Source organism: Alligator sinensis, unplaced genomic scaffold (genome assembly GCF_000455745.1).
Source record: "Alligator sinensis unplaced genomic scaffold, ASM45574v1 scaffold173_5, whole genome shotgun sequence".
Lineage (NCBI taxonomy): Eukaryota > Metazoa > Chordata > Crocodylia > Alligatoridae > Alligator > Alligator sinensis.
Window position 1 is genome coordinate 460,369 of NW_005842198.1, and position 15,791 is coordinate 476,159.

The window sequence follows — 15,791 nt, forward strand, 5'->3', positions numbered from 1 at the left end:
CAGAATAGCATTGATTCATCCAGCAAAAAATAAACATTAAAAAAAACAAAACTAGAGTTTGAACTTTCTTTTAAAAGCTCTGACTGCTATTATTCATGTGTTCTTTATCAGCACAACACTATTTCATTTCAGCGGTCACACAAAATGAATCCTGGCATTTATACTAAATCTTACATTATTCAGATTGTCAGATATTGAAGTTGCGGTGTGAAAGTGTGATGGACACTGACGTGTACAAATTAAAAGTATGTACTGTATTATATTATGACAGAAAAAATTATAAATGTGACTTGCTGCTTTGCTTTTTAATGCTGTTAGGTGATATTTTAATTTTTTTTAAATATGCTAATGAAATTATGGTGTAAAAGCAGGAGAATCCAGCATGACCCAAGATGTGTTTCTTGACAAATGTAACCTTTTAACTTTTAGGTGGGAGGTGCTTTTGCCCCACCACTGAAGGATTTATGCAGATTCTTAAAAGAAAATCCAGAATATGGAGTAGCTCCTGAGTGGGGAGAGGTTGTAAAACAATCTGTGAGTATTTACAGAGTTCAAATTATCATGATCTATGGTATGAAGTCTTGTGGTTTTAAAAAAATAATATAAATAAAGTGGGAGAGTTTCAGTTTTACAAGTTTGGCAGCTGTTTCATGCAGATTTTGAGGCTCTCAGAAAAGCTTCTCTCTATCAGCTAATAGTGAAAAATCAGATTTATTCTTATACCACAGTGATTATTTTAATTGCACTTTTAAAATAAAATTACTTGCCCAAGAAAAATAGGAAATTTCATTTAAGGGCTACTGGTTAAACTTCAGAACTAAATATTTAAAAAGCTGTTGTGGTGTTGTGGTTTTGTAGTATTATTTTATTAATTATTATTAATATTTTAGGCCAAAATTTATACTGTTAGGAAGATTCCAGTAGGGGGTGATATTAATGTATTGCAGAATTGTGATCAAGTCATCGTGTATCTTCCCTTGTTCAGTTAAATGAATATAATACTACTATAGAGTCACCTGACTTTGAAAGTAGGGATAGCAAAGTTTTCAAAAACACCAAAGTCTGCTTTTCAAAAATGACATTGTATGTTTTGCACAATATATCATAGATTTCTAAATCACATAAACAAACTTTAAAACTTCACTGTTTTTTATGGCTTCTGTCTCCCTCTGTGCGTGCTGTTTTGGAGCAGTTTGTCTTGCTTCAGTATCATTATTGCTATCCTGTTTGGTGCTCTGCTGTATGAGATACCAGCCAAAAGTGTGATGGAAGGAACTGGATTCCCCTTTTCCAGTGAATCAATTGGATAGTTTTTTCTCTAGGCTAGGACTTAACAAGGAATAACGGCCACAAGTTGTTGGAAAGTAGGTTTAAATTAGACATCCGTAAGAACTACTTCACAGTTAGGGTGGCTAGGATCTGGAACCAACTTCCAAGGGAAGTGGAGCTGGCTCCTACCCTGGGGGTCTTTAAGAAACGGCTCGATGCGTACCTGGCTGGGGTCATTTGAGCCCAGTTTTCCTCCTGCCCAGGCAGGGGGTTGGACTTGAAGATCTACAAGGTCCCTTCCGACCCTACTTCTGTGATGCTATGACTTAATTAACTTCAAGACTATATTTCATATTCTTACATAACACACAGATTTGTGATAATGATTTAAGCAGCCATTTAAATTTTGCCCGTTTGTTTGATTTAGTAAGCAGATTGGTAGAAAAGAATAATCTAAGATTTGTTTGTTTCAACAACAAAACCATAAATTCTGTAATTTACGAAAAATGACTGTTAAAATTTAGATCAAAATAACAATTTTGTTTGAGGGCTTCACTTTACTATGTTGATAGGGAAAGTGTCATTCACTTGATTACAATTCTTACCTTAAGACTCAAGAAGTTTGGATTTTCATTATTAAAATTACTATATTACTGACGCTTCTGCCATTTTAGATGTTTTGAGAGGAGTTATTTTGCGCAAAAAGCTCTGAAGACAGTGCTGTGAGTCCACTTCACTTGTGTCACCTGAGATGTAATAAAAGTGATTTTTTGTTGTCTTTATGGTAATTTCAAGGTAGAACTGAATTTTAAAGGGAACATTAACGTGCAGTTAGAGCTCTTTATTTATCACTAGGCAGAACATAGAGAGTTATAGCAAAACCCTGCCCTAACATTTCAGTTTATTTGGGCTTGTCTCTGGTATCTTGTGAGAATATAACAAGATAAAATTCAGCTAGAAAACAAGGCAAAATAGACACTAACAAGTATTAATCAAGTTTTACATGTTATTGTTCTACACATAACTCACATTTTTTTCCCATTAGTCAGTCAGGCTGTTATCTTTGTAATCAATTACATGTATACTTGTAAGTAAATAATTGTAATATGGAAATTACAGTAACATTTATTGAAAATTTCCAGAATGAAACTACATATTAAATCTTGAATTTTGATGGCTTTATATTTACCTGTAGGCCTGGAAACATGATTCTCTGTGCTTTCAGAAAGCACCCATCAAGTCAGTAAGGCTCTACATGGGAGCAGAGGAGACTGGCTGTGAGGTCTCATTGCGGGATTCGGGCTATGAGTAACCTTGGGAGCACATACCAGTTGCAAATCTACCTAATAAATTAAGCTGCTGTGCTAAATTCAGTTAATAGAAAAGTTCTTGGAACAGTTTTTTTTATTTATTTTATTTTTTTACCATTGTATCTTTATCTTCGTGTTATGGCATTAAATTTTCAGATTAATTTAGAATGTTTGTGTTTCAGGGGTTTCTTCCAGAAGGTATGTTTGATCGTATTCTCACTGGGCCTGTAGTGCGAGAAGAAGTAAGCAGGAGGGGAAGGCGGCCTAAAAGTGAGATTGCCAAGGCAGCAACAGCAGCAGCAGCTACAACAGCAGCAAATATATCTGTCAACCCTTTGCTAGCCAATGGATTACTTCCAGGAGTGGATCTATCTACTCTTCAGGCCTTGCAACAAAACCTGCAAAACTTACAATCACTGCAAGTAACTGCAGGATTAATGGGAATGCCTGCTGGCCTAACTACTGGAGGAGAAGCTAAGAACATGGCTGCTATGTTCCCCATGCTACTGTCAGGGATGGCTGGATTACCAAACTTGCTGGGTATGGGAGGACTTCTAACTAAGTCTACAGAATCTGTGTCAGAGGATAAAAAGGGAAGTGACTTAAGGGAGGCAGATAGCAAGAAAGAAAGGACAGAAAGCCAAAACAAAGATAATTGTGGAGAAAACTCTTTATCAAGCTCTCCTTCAACATCCTCTGCTGCTGCAGCTGCCAACCCATTAGCTCTTAACCCCTTACTTTTGTCCAATATACTTTATCCAGGGATGCTTCTCACTCCAGGCCTTAATCTCCATATCCCAGCTTTGTCCCAGTCCAATATTTTTGATGTACAGAACAGTGAAAACAATGACACAGGCTCAGTCAAGCCTACAGAGGAAAAGGAGGAAAATTCTAGGATTAGAGATCAGGAAGACAAAGGGGGAACAGAGCCAAGCTCTCATAATGAAAACAGCACAGATGAGGGTTCAGAGAAAGCAGATGCTTCATCTGGATCTGATAGTACATCGTCTTCATCTGAGGATTCCGATTCTAGTGATGAAGACTGACTCCAGACTCTGCACTTAAATTATGAACTGATTTTGAATTTATTCTTTAATTATTTCATTGTAAATAACCCAGTGTTGAGTGCATCAATGATTTGCTGACCGAACATTTCAGTATTTGTTTAGAAGTGCAAACTGCTTTCAGAGACATTTTGCATGTAATATTTCTTGAAGTTCATAAGTTTCTGAACTTGTATGTACTATCAAATACACAATGGTGTAAAATTACAACAAAAGGCATTATAATTTTGTTGGGGGGTTAATTTTATGAAAATAATGCTCAGTAAGAGCTGTATATTTAATATATTTGCAGTGAACACAGAATACTTTATGCATATTATTGATTTAATTTGAATATAGTTTTACAGCCTCCTTGACACTTATAATTTACAGATCAAAACTCAGCAATAATTTGGGCAGCTAATGAATGTCATGAAAGCTGTAGAATCTACATCACCATCCATTGCTTTAATTACATGAAAATGCTCTAGTGTTGTGATGCACTGCTGTTTCCAATTCAGGTACAAGTGTGTTTTAAAAAAAAAAAAGAGAAATTTTTTCCCAATCAGCCAATTAAACTGGCTACCTGTTACCTCAGCTGAGTTAGTTTAGGAAGTTTACATTGGTTTCTATATTTGTTTTCAGGTTTGGTTTTGTTTTTAAACACATCCTGTAAGAGATCATGTTAATCTGATGAGAGAGATGACCATTTTTGTTCATTACTAGTGTTCTCTTGATAACAGTAAAGGGAAGTTAACACAAAAATGGACCTATCTCTTCCTACTTGGCACCATATAGATCTATTTAGTTTATACCTTGCAAAGTTTTGGGCTCCCTCCACAGAAACAAAATGTCCCAGTTGAGGAGTAGTATCCCCAAGACTCAGAAAAGGCAAACTATTGTATAGTGCCGCTGAAAAGACCTTTCAACACTGCATAATTCATGTAAAAATTGTTTGTTTGCTTTGTTTTTGTAGATTTCTATTTGTGTTTTATGTCATAAAATCTCCTCAAATTACCAGATGATAATGGTAAAGAAAAATATAGATGGTTTTAAACTCTTTTTGAGTTTTAACATCTTTACAGATTAAAATCTGACTAAATATAAAATATAACCCAAAATCATTGGTAGGGTATCAGTTCATATATTATGCTGAGTTGCCCACTAAGAAAAAGCACTTTGAATAGTAAAGAAAGACAAGTTATTCATGGAAACCATAATAACAGCGCATAAGACGTCTGTTTAAATCCAAATCCTTAGAACACTTTACTATATCAAATCTATCTAATATTTGATGTGTGATACGATTCCTCCTTCTTCTGAAGCTGCTATTACTCTGACATGGTAGAGGCCTAGATTCTTTCTTATGTATGTTTTAAACTGACTGAGATTTCAGTTTACTCTAGTTATTTCATTTATGGTCAAGGATAGACAAGTGTTCAGAGAGAATAGATACAGGTACTAGAAGAATAATGGAAGAAGCTTTTCAAAGGGATAAATTAAAAAAAAACTGTATATTTTGATATAGTTCTGTTGCTTGCTTGTACAGTAAACAAAACTGTGTTGTTTTTTTACCAAGAACTTTACCAATAAAATATAAGTTTCTATGTGCAAATAAATAACCCCATGAATAGAAGCAGTATTACATGTAATTACACAATTATACAAATACCATTTGAATTGTGCTGGTTACTGTATTTTCCCACAAATATTATTCTGATTTTTTGGCCCTTCATACAGTGTCTTAGCAATAGTGAAAATTAAAACCTGCCAAGAGAAGGGGGTAGCAGTTCTTCATCATGGAAGGATGTATTGCATATTTAATATTTTTGCCCTTTTGTAATATAGCACTTTTGTTTAACTAGAATGCATATACAAGATAGCCAAAGTTTTGCAAACACAATTATTAACTTAGTTTGTTGATGGAGCATTTCAGCAACACCATCATTTCCCACCCTTACCCCACAAAATAAATCCTTAATCTTGTGGCTAAAACCTAATTTATATCAGATTTATGAAATAAAGTATTTTCCTAATCATGGTCAAGTGCGTTTGGTTACCATTCTAGTGATGCTCTTTCTATGTAATAAGGCAATTACAGTTCCAAATAAGGCTGATATAGACTTGAACATAATATATTGGGTTTATTTTTAATCGGTATCAATTGGAAGAGGAAAATACGTCCCACAATGAACTAAACAATATGGGAATATGGTTGTGTAAAGTTAAGGGTTATAAGGAAACCTCAGTAGAACTACACTAATACTGAAGTTACAGTTGAAAGGATATCCAAGGTGACGATAAAGTGTGTGTTGGTAGTTACTAAAAGAACTTTAGCTGTTATTGCCTTGTATTTCTATCCCTTGTTTCACGCTTCATGATCCAAGTCTTAGTCCAGTTTTTCTTTTGGACATTTGCAATATTTGCCAGTTGTGTTCTGTGTAGTCTGAATTTGCTTTCTGTAGTTGAACAAGCGTCTTAAAAAAGTCATTTGTAATTTATTGAATTACTTTCTATGATGTTCTATAGAGCAAATGGAAGTTTAATTATTTTTTATTAAACATATTCTTTGACTACCCACGATGTCAGCTTTGATGTATGAAAATAATTTTATTTGTACACAGATTAAATTTAAACCTTTAAGCAGGGTAAGTAAAGCTCTAACTAAAATACCAACACATAGGAAGACTGAAGTTGTTAAGAAGTCAGGATAACAATTTTTCTAGTGTGACTGGAAAATTGACTTGCTTTGACATTAAATTGTTAATAAAACTACTTATAATATTGTTTCATAGTAAAATATTAGGACAGAAGATTTACATGACTGGGACACATCTGTTTGCCAAACTGTTTCCTCTTCAAATACTACATAACCTTTTAAATGCGTATTTAAGTCTATTCTTCTGAATATCCCTAGTTGCTTGGTGCCGCCTTGTTTGAGTCTGTTAATCACTTGTACAGGTCAGTAGCATCCCTCTTAGCCCTCCACATTTGAATTCTGTCTTCAGAACTTGATAGTGCTTTCTCAGTTTCTTCTTTTGTAAATGCATATGTACATACCTAATTTACTTAACTTCTCCTTGTCATGTTTTCATCTTGAAGATCTCACTGCAGTTCTAATAGTTTTATGTTTGTTTCAAAGGTTCTTGTTAGAAAACAGATATTTAAAAGGTAGACCTAAAAAAAGGAGAATCTTACATGATTTTAGCCTTAGCATCTTGGGATATAATCCTGTTACATTTCACAAAGTAAAGAAAATGAGATTATTCCTAAAACAATAATAAAAAAATGCAGAGGTGCTACAGGGAATAGTGTTAGTGTTTGAGACCTGAACTGACCAATATCTAGGTATGGTGTTAATTTCTAAGAAGCAATGTGAGTAAGATGACATTAATATTAGTGGCATTAAAGATTCAGTAGTACTTTCTTAATAAAAGATGAGGTTCTAAACCTACTGCCCTGAATTCTGCCTTCAACATAAGATGTTCTGTTCTGTCTAGCTAAGTTTCTCCTGTAGTATTGGTTACAGTACTCTTCATATTTTGCTCTGAACTACCATGTAGCAGCATTGTACATTTGTCAACAAAGACCTTGCTATTGGTTGCACTTAAAAGATGAAACACTATCTGTATACAGCTTTTAACTCTGTTTAGAATTGTGAAATGTAATGCATGATACAAGTTTTTGTACTGTAAAGATGATGGTGAGTATTAAAAGTTTGTCTACATTAGGAATATTTGAACTGGTAAGGCTATGCCAATAGTAGACCACAGTATAGATAAAGTGCGCTCTTTAGTGACACAGTTTACCCTCTCTCATTTTTTACTCGGGGGGGGGGGGGGGGGGTTTACATGGACCCTTTCTTTTTTTTCCGGGGGGGGGGGGGGGGTGTTTCATAAAGTAATGGCAGGTTTTTTTTAAATAACTCTTGTGTGTGCATTGAATGAGGAAACTAAGCAGCAGGGAATGCTGATGGCAGCATTGCTAAACATACCCATCATTTATGACTGTAGAGAAGTGATGTGATGCAATAAATGATCATCACACACAAAATGGTTTTCCATCAAAATTGCCATTACTTTCTGAAACACCCTCGTACACTGATGGTTTCAATGGTATTAGCTATGCAGAAAAATAATCCCTAATTGTGAATGAGATTTTGCTATGCGGGAAATTGTACTTCAGATTTGTTGCAAACATAGTGACAGCAAGAAGATATCCTTTCCTTATAGTACTCTTCAAGAGAAAGGGCAATAAAAAAGATACTGGATATCTCAAAATAGTAGTAGTATCAGGTTAAAACGAATTCACTCGGAATTTTATAACTTTTCTAATTTTGCTTAAACTGTAAATAAAGTATTATTCTGGGTAAATTTCAGATACCAATAAGAGATTCCTGGTATTTAAATGTTTCTAGTGAAACAGGTCTCAATTAAACTTTATCTTAGGAGCCATAAACTAGTATATTCCAGCTTCAAACACAAATGGATACAAGTATAGTTTATATCTACTTGGAAGTATAGGATGATATGCTGATGTTAAGTCTTCAATAGAAATGCAAGAATTACAAGGACAAAACCTCATAGAAGTTTGCAAAGACATTTTTCTTGAGACAGTCTTGGAATTCAGCATACTTGAGTCAAAAGGGATAATAACTTGGATAAGAAGACAAAATAAAGCCATATGGAGAAATGTTATGTGGTACATGTCTTTCACTGGGTGGGTTACAATGGCAGAGCAGGAAGAAAGAGTTGGAGTCAGAGAGCATTGTACTTCAAGCATTCTTCCCCTTCCCTATCCCCAATAGTCCCCCACCAGGCTTCTGTTTGGGCGATGCGGGACTCAGCTTTGACAACATTATAGCTGCCAGTAGGACTTTCATATGAAGGTTGCCTTAGCAGATTACATGTTGAAAACTTTTACTTAGGTGTTTTAAAAGGAATAGACTGGAACATAGAATCTTTCCCCATTAACCTCTGTTCTTCATTCAGTCATGCACTGAATTCCATAAATAAAGACCATGATTTCTTTTCCTCTTGGAACCAGAGCTCACCTGAGCAGGGTGCGGGGCCCTGTCCCCGCTCCGATCCCACGGGCCTGGATTTGAAGAAGCTGCTGCCACCATCGGCGACGGCATTGGAGGGGGAGGGGTAGCGAGCAGCTGGACATGGAGCTGCTGCTCTGCTCCGCAGGGCCCCCCAAAGGGGCAGTCAGCCCGATTCGCACCCCCTCTCCGGGATGGCTCTGCTTGGAACAAAATCTTACTCGGCTCTTCAAAACATGTCTGAGTTGTTAATGCAAATATGCTAAGGTGACAGAGAGGCAGAGACTCAACCAAAGAAATTTTGTATAGTTTTGTTGAAGTTACTGAGCTGATAACTTATCCTAGTGAAGGGTCTGCCTGTAAAAAATATTGTTTAATTATGTGTTTTGAAGGTAGGAAAAGAATTAAAATACTAAACCTTGGGGAAAAGAAAGTATTTCCATCTAGACTTAAATGTAAACAATTAGGAACCCTCTGTTCAAAATGAGTTGGGCTGAGCAATAAAACTTGTGTATATTAATACCTCCATTCAAAATTTGTTGTTCCCTTAGATTACTGTGTTTTGGCTTCTGTAATCTGCTGGATAAACATTCCTGAAATACTGTGGAGTCTATTTTCAGTTGATTTAATCACTGATAGGTAAAATCACTGCTGCCAGAGCCTCCAGCTATGCTTCTTAGAATGAATCAGAAACTCTGTGGTATGACTTCACTTACCAAGAAGCAGGTTTAAAAAAAATAAGACAGACAGACACCACTCTTCTCTCCTTGTGTTGACTTGTCTTTGTCCTAGTCCTAGGATCAGAGAGCCCTTCCTCAACCTTTTAGTTTTCTTGAGTTCTTCCAGATGGAAAGAAAATGCATAAAGTGGTAGAAGAAAGGGATACAAGAAGGAACAGATACTCTTGGTCACATGTTCCAGGTGCAACAGTTAATTCTCTGACAGCATGACTTGGTTCCCTGCCTCTTGCCCAATTCATCTTTGATCAGGCATCAAAGGTGCAAAACCCTCATGTAAGTGAACCAGATATGGTCTGCTTTGGGCCTCCCTCTTACTGCCACCTTAATTTTTTTTATATATATAAATAAAACAGTCTCCCTCATATATATGAGGGAGAGGGAGACTGTTTTAGATAATTCATTGAATCTTTTCTGTCAAGGTTTAGGAGTCTTGGGGTAGGGCACTTGCTTCCACCAACACCTGCTAACTGGCTGCCTCACCTCAGGCTTTGTTCCTGATGAAAGCTGAATGCAGGACAATTTTGATTTACTGCTGTGCAGTTTGTTTCCTGCTGTCTGATCTCTGCTGTGCCTGTTCTAGCAAAATAAATTGGAGATCAGTTCTGTCCTTCTGGGAGCAGCTTTTAGTTTAGTTGTGTTTAATGTCAGCAGCATCCTGGTGTACTAGGACTCGACCCATCTCCCTGGGCAAAAATTTTGAGATTCCCTTGGGCATCAAGACTGCCACCCATTCAGTTTACACTGCAATTTCTCCATTATTTCAGCCAATCTGGCTATATCTAGAGTGGATAACCAGGCAGTTGTGAATTAGTTGTCTTATTTCTCTTCAGAACAACTTCTGATAACATTTGATGCATCTACACAAGACGCTAAATGCGCAATCGACTAATTCTACTGCACATTAGTGCATCACGGCAAAAGCCGTGCTAATGCACAGTAAAATTAGTCTACTAAGCATTACCATCACTAAAAAGGTGTGTGGTGGCACTACTGTATAGCTACACTAGTTGCTGCACATCGAGTTAGTACCTGTTATTACAAGTACTGAACTTAATGCACAGTAGCTATGGTGCCTTAATGCACGGTAGACATACCCATTCCCAGTTAGCTTAAGTCCAATGGGATGTAGATAAATTTAACAAGAGGTCTAGAAAACAACCTTGTCAGTGAAATTTAACTTTGTTACCGCTGTGTTCAAAAGGTTTGTTTAAACTGAAGTGGAAACCAGAAACAGTATAACACACAAATCCTACTACTCAGTGCTTAGTTACTTACTCCTTTTGAATACTCTCTTAAGTAACATCATTCCATGTACTCACAAAAGCCCTTTTCAACAAATGTTCAGAAGTAATGCTTCTGAGCATTTCAAGGAAGGGAGAAAGTATTTGTATTTCAGTACCACTTAGAAGCTCCTGTCTCAAACCAGGGCTTCATTGATTTAAGTGGTGTCTACATTGGGTATTTTCCTGTAGGCAGTAACACTGGTAGCAGAAGTTTGTTGTTCACAAGATCTGTGATAGAACTGAAAAGTGAAGGAGAGGTAGCAGAAAGCAGTTGCATAGAGTTAATATGTTAAAAGATATTTATTTTAAGCTGATTTCAAACTGAATAACTTCCGATAACATAAAAGCAAGTTATTTTTTCAATGGATTTAAATTCTTCATGATGGGGGGGGGGGGAATTCAATGAATTATGTATGAAAGTTTTCTTTGTTGAAAGTCTCCTCTGAACATGCAGTACTAAATATTTTTACATATCTAAAAACCAATAGGATTAGGGCTGTAAATGGAAGTTTAATCATTTGGAATAGGGGTGCTCAATCTCTGGCCCATGAGTCAGACATGGCCCACGGAGCCATCATATCTGGCCCACAGAGCTGTCCATGGGGTGGGAAGTTTGGTGGCAGGGAAGCAGTGGCCATTAATACAGTCACCCTCACCTTGCCAAATTCCCAATCCCCAAACTGTGCACTGCACTGCACTTCACAGCCAATCCACGACCCCTCTTCCACCTTCCACATCTGGATTGGTGGATTGGGTCGGGACCATACTTCCCCCCCCCTTGCAGAGCTGGTTTGGGGCTAAACCACACCCTTCCCATGTCCTCTCCTGCCTGCTGGGCCAAGCCCTGCCTGTTTTACTCATAGGGCTGGGATGGGGCCTCCCCCACACCATGAAGCCCCCCCTTTTCTCTATGGGGCCAAGCAACACTCTCCTCCTGTGTTGCAGGATTATAACTGGGCTGCCCCATACCCCCTCCACATGGCTGGATGGTGCCCACTGCACCAGTCCCAGTGCTGGATCACTGGCAGGATCCAGGCCATGGACAGACACAGGGCATTATTCTTGCTGGACTCCCACAAATGTGATCCTTTAATAATTTTATCAAAGGTTTTCCCAATAATAGAGATGAGGCTAACTGGCCTATAGTTACCTGGATCCTCCTTCCTCCCTTTCTTGAAAATAGAGGCCACATTTTCCCTTTTCTAATCCTTTGGGACCTGACTTGAGCATCATGAGTGCTCAAGCAATCGTGCCAGTAGTTCTGCTATGACACTGGCCAATTCCTTCAGCTCCCTGGGATGATCATCCGGGCCTGCTGACTTAAACACATCTAGCCCCTCCAAGTGTCCCTTCACTAAGTCGGCACTAACAGTTAGTGGGCTGGTTTCCCTCCTGTGCTCATCTACAATCCGGTTGGGAGATATGTCCTGATTCATGTTCAGGAATACAGACGCAAAAAACTCATTGAGAAGCTCAGCCTTGTCCCTCCTATCTGTCACTAATTGCCCTAGTCTGCCCTGTAGGGGTCCTGTGTTATCCTGCGCCTTCTTTTTGCTCCCTATACACCTGTAGAAGGACTTTGTTGTTTTTAATGTTTGTCACCAGCCTGAGTTCCATTGCTGCTTTGGCCTTTCTCACTGCCTCCCTGCAAGTGTGAGCCAAGGAGGTATACTCCTCCTCGGTAGCTGCCCCCTGCTTCCACAGCCTGTATGCCCCTTTCTTTGCCCCTAGGCTTTCCTGGATTTCCCTGTTCAGCCAAGAGGAGTTCTTGGCCCCTTTGCCCCCTTTCATGTGCAATGGGATTGTCTCCTGCACTCGAAGGATCACTCCCTTTAGGAATAACCACCCTTCCTGGACTCCCATCTCATCAATGCCCCTGATCATCAGTGCCTTGCTAAATAATTTTCTGAGCATATTGAAGTTGGCTTTTCTGAACTCTAGCACTTCTGCTCTGCTGGTTATCTTTCTTGAGCCAGTTTTCCCTTAAATCAGTAGGAGATGAAGCTGGCCAAAACTGCCATGGACTTGAATGAACACAATGCTTGGAATTACAGATTTGAATCTCAGTAAACTTTAGCAAAAATGGCTGTTTATTATTTACCTTTCATGCTCTTACTAATACAGTGCCACCTAGCGTTTGTGGAGCAGATGAAAAATGTCACTGGTCCAGATTTTGGGATTGTTTCAGGTACCTAAATTCCTTCCTTTTCCTTCAGTTTTTGTTCATAAACTCAGACATGGCTTTCATAATACGATTTTAGCTATGAAACTTTATTGTCAGAAAACCAAAAAAAGATGCGTGAATAGTTTATATTTTCTCTCAAGAGCCACAGCAGAAGTCTTAACTGTTCTTGACTTCCTGTAATGTCTGTTGTGTGAATATTTCTTCAGTACAGAAGACCGAGAGGAGCTTATTTTTTCTCTTATCTCTGTCATCTGTGCCGAAAGGTACTACTGATTTATGACACAGTCACGCCTCTGCAAACAGATCCCTTTGTTCATTTCACGCTGCATGGCAGGTACTGGTGCCTTTAAATCACTCTCCAGAAACCGTCTGACTTATCAGGTAGGCTGCTATGCTCAGAGAGACAGACCCTTCCGCAGGGTCTGTCGCAGGCGTGCTGAGTAAGAGAACAAATTAAGTGATATTAATAAAAAGGACAAAGAAAGGTAGAAGAAGGGGATCTATTGCGACCGTGGAAGGGGGAGAGGATCCACCCACGCTCAGCGCCGGCCCAAGGGAGGCCCACGTGACCCCGCTTCGGTTCCCTCCCGCGCTCATTTGCATACAGCCCTCCCGCCCCCCACGGCAGCGGCAGCGGCGCGCGCAGGCCGGAGGGGCTGACGTCACAAGGCCGTGGAAGACGCGGAGTCACGCACCGGAACTCCGCCCTACTGGCGGGGGTGGGGACCAGCTGCGAGAGCATGCCGGGAGTGACAACCCTATGTCGGGTTTGGGCGCAGGGGAGAGAGGGTCTGGGCAGTCGTGGAAAACGGAGTGCGCCTGCGTGAAGGGGGGGGGGAACTGCAGGAGGAACGCAAAGAGACAGGGGGCGCCATGTGCATGGACAAGCACGTGGCTCCAGGCAGGCTGCAAAGCAGCTCCAGCAGGTAAGTGGGGGAGAGAAGGAGCTGGTCAGGGCTGAGGTGGGGCTTAGGGTGGGGCTTAGGGCCACAATGCATGGCTGCAGGGCCCCAGCAGGGAGCAGGACAGGGCTGTGGGTGGTTCATCCAGGGGAAGGGGAGGGTCAGCTCCTCGCTGCCATGCACACTCCTGGGGAGCAGGGGGAACCAGCGCCCCCCAGATCTGTACCCAGGACTGGTACAGGCTGCGGGCTTGGGCTCCCACCCCCCTTCCCTCCCCTCCCCTCCCCTGGGGCCTGAGGGGTGGCGGCGCCCCGTGGCCCTGCCCTTGGTCCCGTCAGACGAGCGCGGAGAGGGCTCCGCTGCGGTCTGTCGCTGCGTGTCCCCCTCGGCCGCGCCTCGTGCCGGCGGAAGGGTTTTGTGGCCGGGTGTAACGACGTGTGGGACCAGAATCAGACCCCCGCCCCCCGGGAAGGGTAGCTGGGGGATGAGAGGAGCAGCCCCTGCAGGGGTGACAAAGCCAGACCTGGATCTTCAGCTTCTTTCAGGCAGCCTAATATCCAGGCACGATGCACAGCCTGGACCCCGAGCGCCATCTGCTGTGGGGTCTCTGTCCTGGCTGCGCCTGTGGTCCCAGCGTCTGAGATCCCCCAGGGCTCCCAACGTGGGTGCCTGCTGCTTGCCGGTGCAGCGGGAACCCAGGATCAGGCTCCGCCTACACCCGCATGATTGGATCTAAGTGTGATCCCGTAATTGCACCTTTTGCCACGCATGTGTGGCATGGCAGGTGAAATTGTGTGGATCACGTTGGGTTCAATCATGCCGTTACCCCCCCGTGTAGAGAGAACCAGATATTTTATATCCATTTTGTGTGGTAGCACCTCACAGCTGGCAGGGTGTTCTGCATTGCATAATTTCCTAGCATGGCTCTAAAGCGATGTAGTCATCTTGTATGGGTGACAGAACAGACTGACCAAAACTATATTCCTTCAGAAAACACTAGGATCTCTTCTCAGAGCTAGGTAGTGTCTTGGATCTGTTGCCTTTGTGACTGACTGAGTTACAAAGTACTGAAGAAGTTTGAAACTTGACCAAGTGGGAATTTCTTAATTCCTTAGTTTCTAATTGTTGATTTTTATTGCAGTCAACCTAGACAGTCCAACCTGAAAGTATTAATCCACAGTTCTTCTGGTAGAAAAAAAAGGAACGTACCCATGGTGGTAATATTTAATATAGTTAAAGAAATTCAGTGCGTGTCTGTGTGCTTGTGCACACATGTGTATTGTTTATCTAAATAGACAATCATTCCATTGTATAATATGGGTAGAAGAGAAGATAGTTCAGGGAATTAAATACTGGCTAGAAACAGCTATTTTATAATGATCATGTGCTGGAAAAAAAATATACAGGCATTCCCCGCTTAGTGCCATTAATTGGTTCCAGAAAAACTGAGTGTTAAGCGGAACTGCGTTAAGCGAAACCACTTTCTCCATAGAAATAAATGTAAATAGAAATTTATTGGTTACTGCCTGCCCCGCTGCCGCCTCTCCCCTGCCCACCTGCTGACACTCCAGCCCAACATACCAGCCCGGGCCCGTGCTCCTGCCTCCTTGCTGGTCTTGGCCCTGGGCACTAGCACAGGTCCCATGCTCATGCCTGCCCCCACCCCCCTTGCTTGCCCACTGGCCTCTCCGGCCCCATGTGCCACCCTGCTCTGGGCACTGGAGCCTGCCGCCGGGTACCGATGCGGGCCCTGCACTCCTGCTGCCCCACTCCGGGCACAGGTCCCCACTGGCCTTGGCTCCAAGCAGTGGTGTGGGCCCCAGGCTACTCACCTCTGTCGCCGCCACTTCTCCCCACCCCCCTGGCCACTCCATCATGGGCACCGGTGCTCTTGCCGCCCTGTTCTGGGTGCAGGCTTCCACTGGCCCTGGCACGGGCCCCACACACCAGCACAAGTTCCACCCCAACCCCAGGTGCAGGCCCCTGCCAGCCCAGGCACCAGCTTGGGTCCCACG

General features: G+C 41.2%; 1 protein-coding gene across 14 annotated transcripts in view; it reads left to right on the forward strand.

Annotated features, from left to right (window-relative positions):
• CHD9 (chromodomain helicase DNA binding protein 9) overlaps positions 1–6,198 on the forward strand; it is a 205,391-nt gene extending 199,193 nt beyond the window's left edge. For 6 of the 14 annotated variants that reach the window (XM_025207508.1, XM_025207512.1, XM_025207510.1 and 3 more), the window contains 2 exons: positions 430–534; positions 2,762–3,625. In XM_025207508.1, the coding sequence (XP_025063293.1) occupies positions 430–534; positions 2,762–3,625 (969 nt within the window). Of the gene's footprint in view, positions 1–132; positions 246–429; positions 535–2,761 lie in introns of those variants that run through there. The other 8 variants (XM_025207511.1, XM_025207514.1, XM_025207509.1 and 5 more) reach the window with 5 other exon arrangements.
• The last annotated feature ends 9,593 nt before the right edge of the window (positions 6,199–15,791 follow it).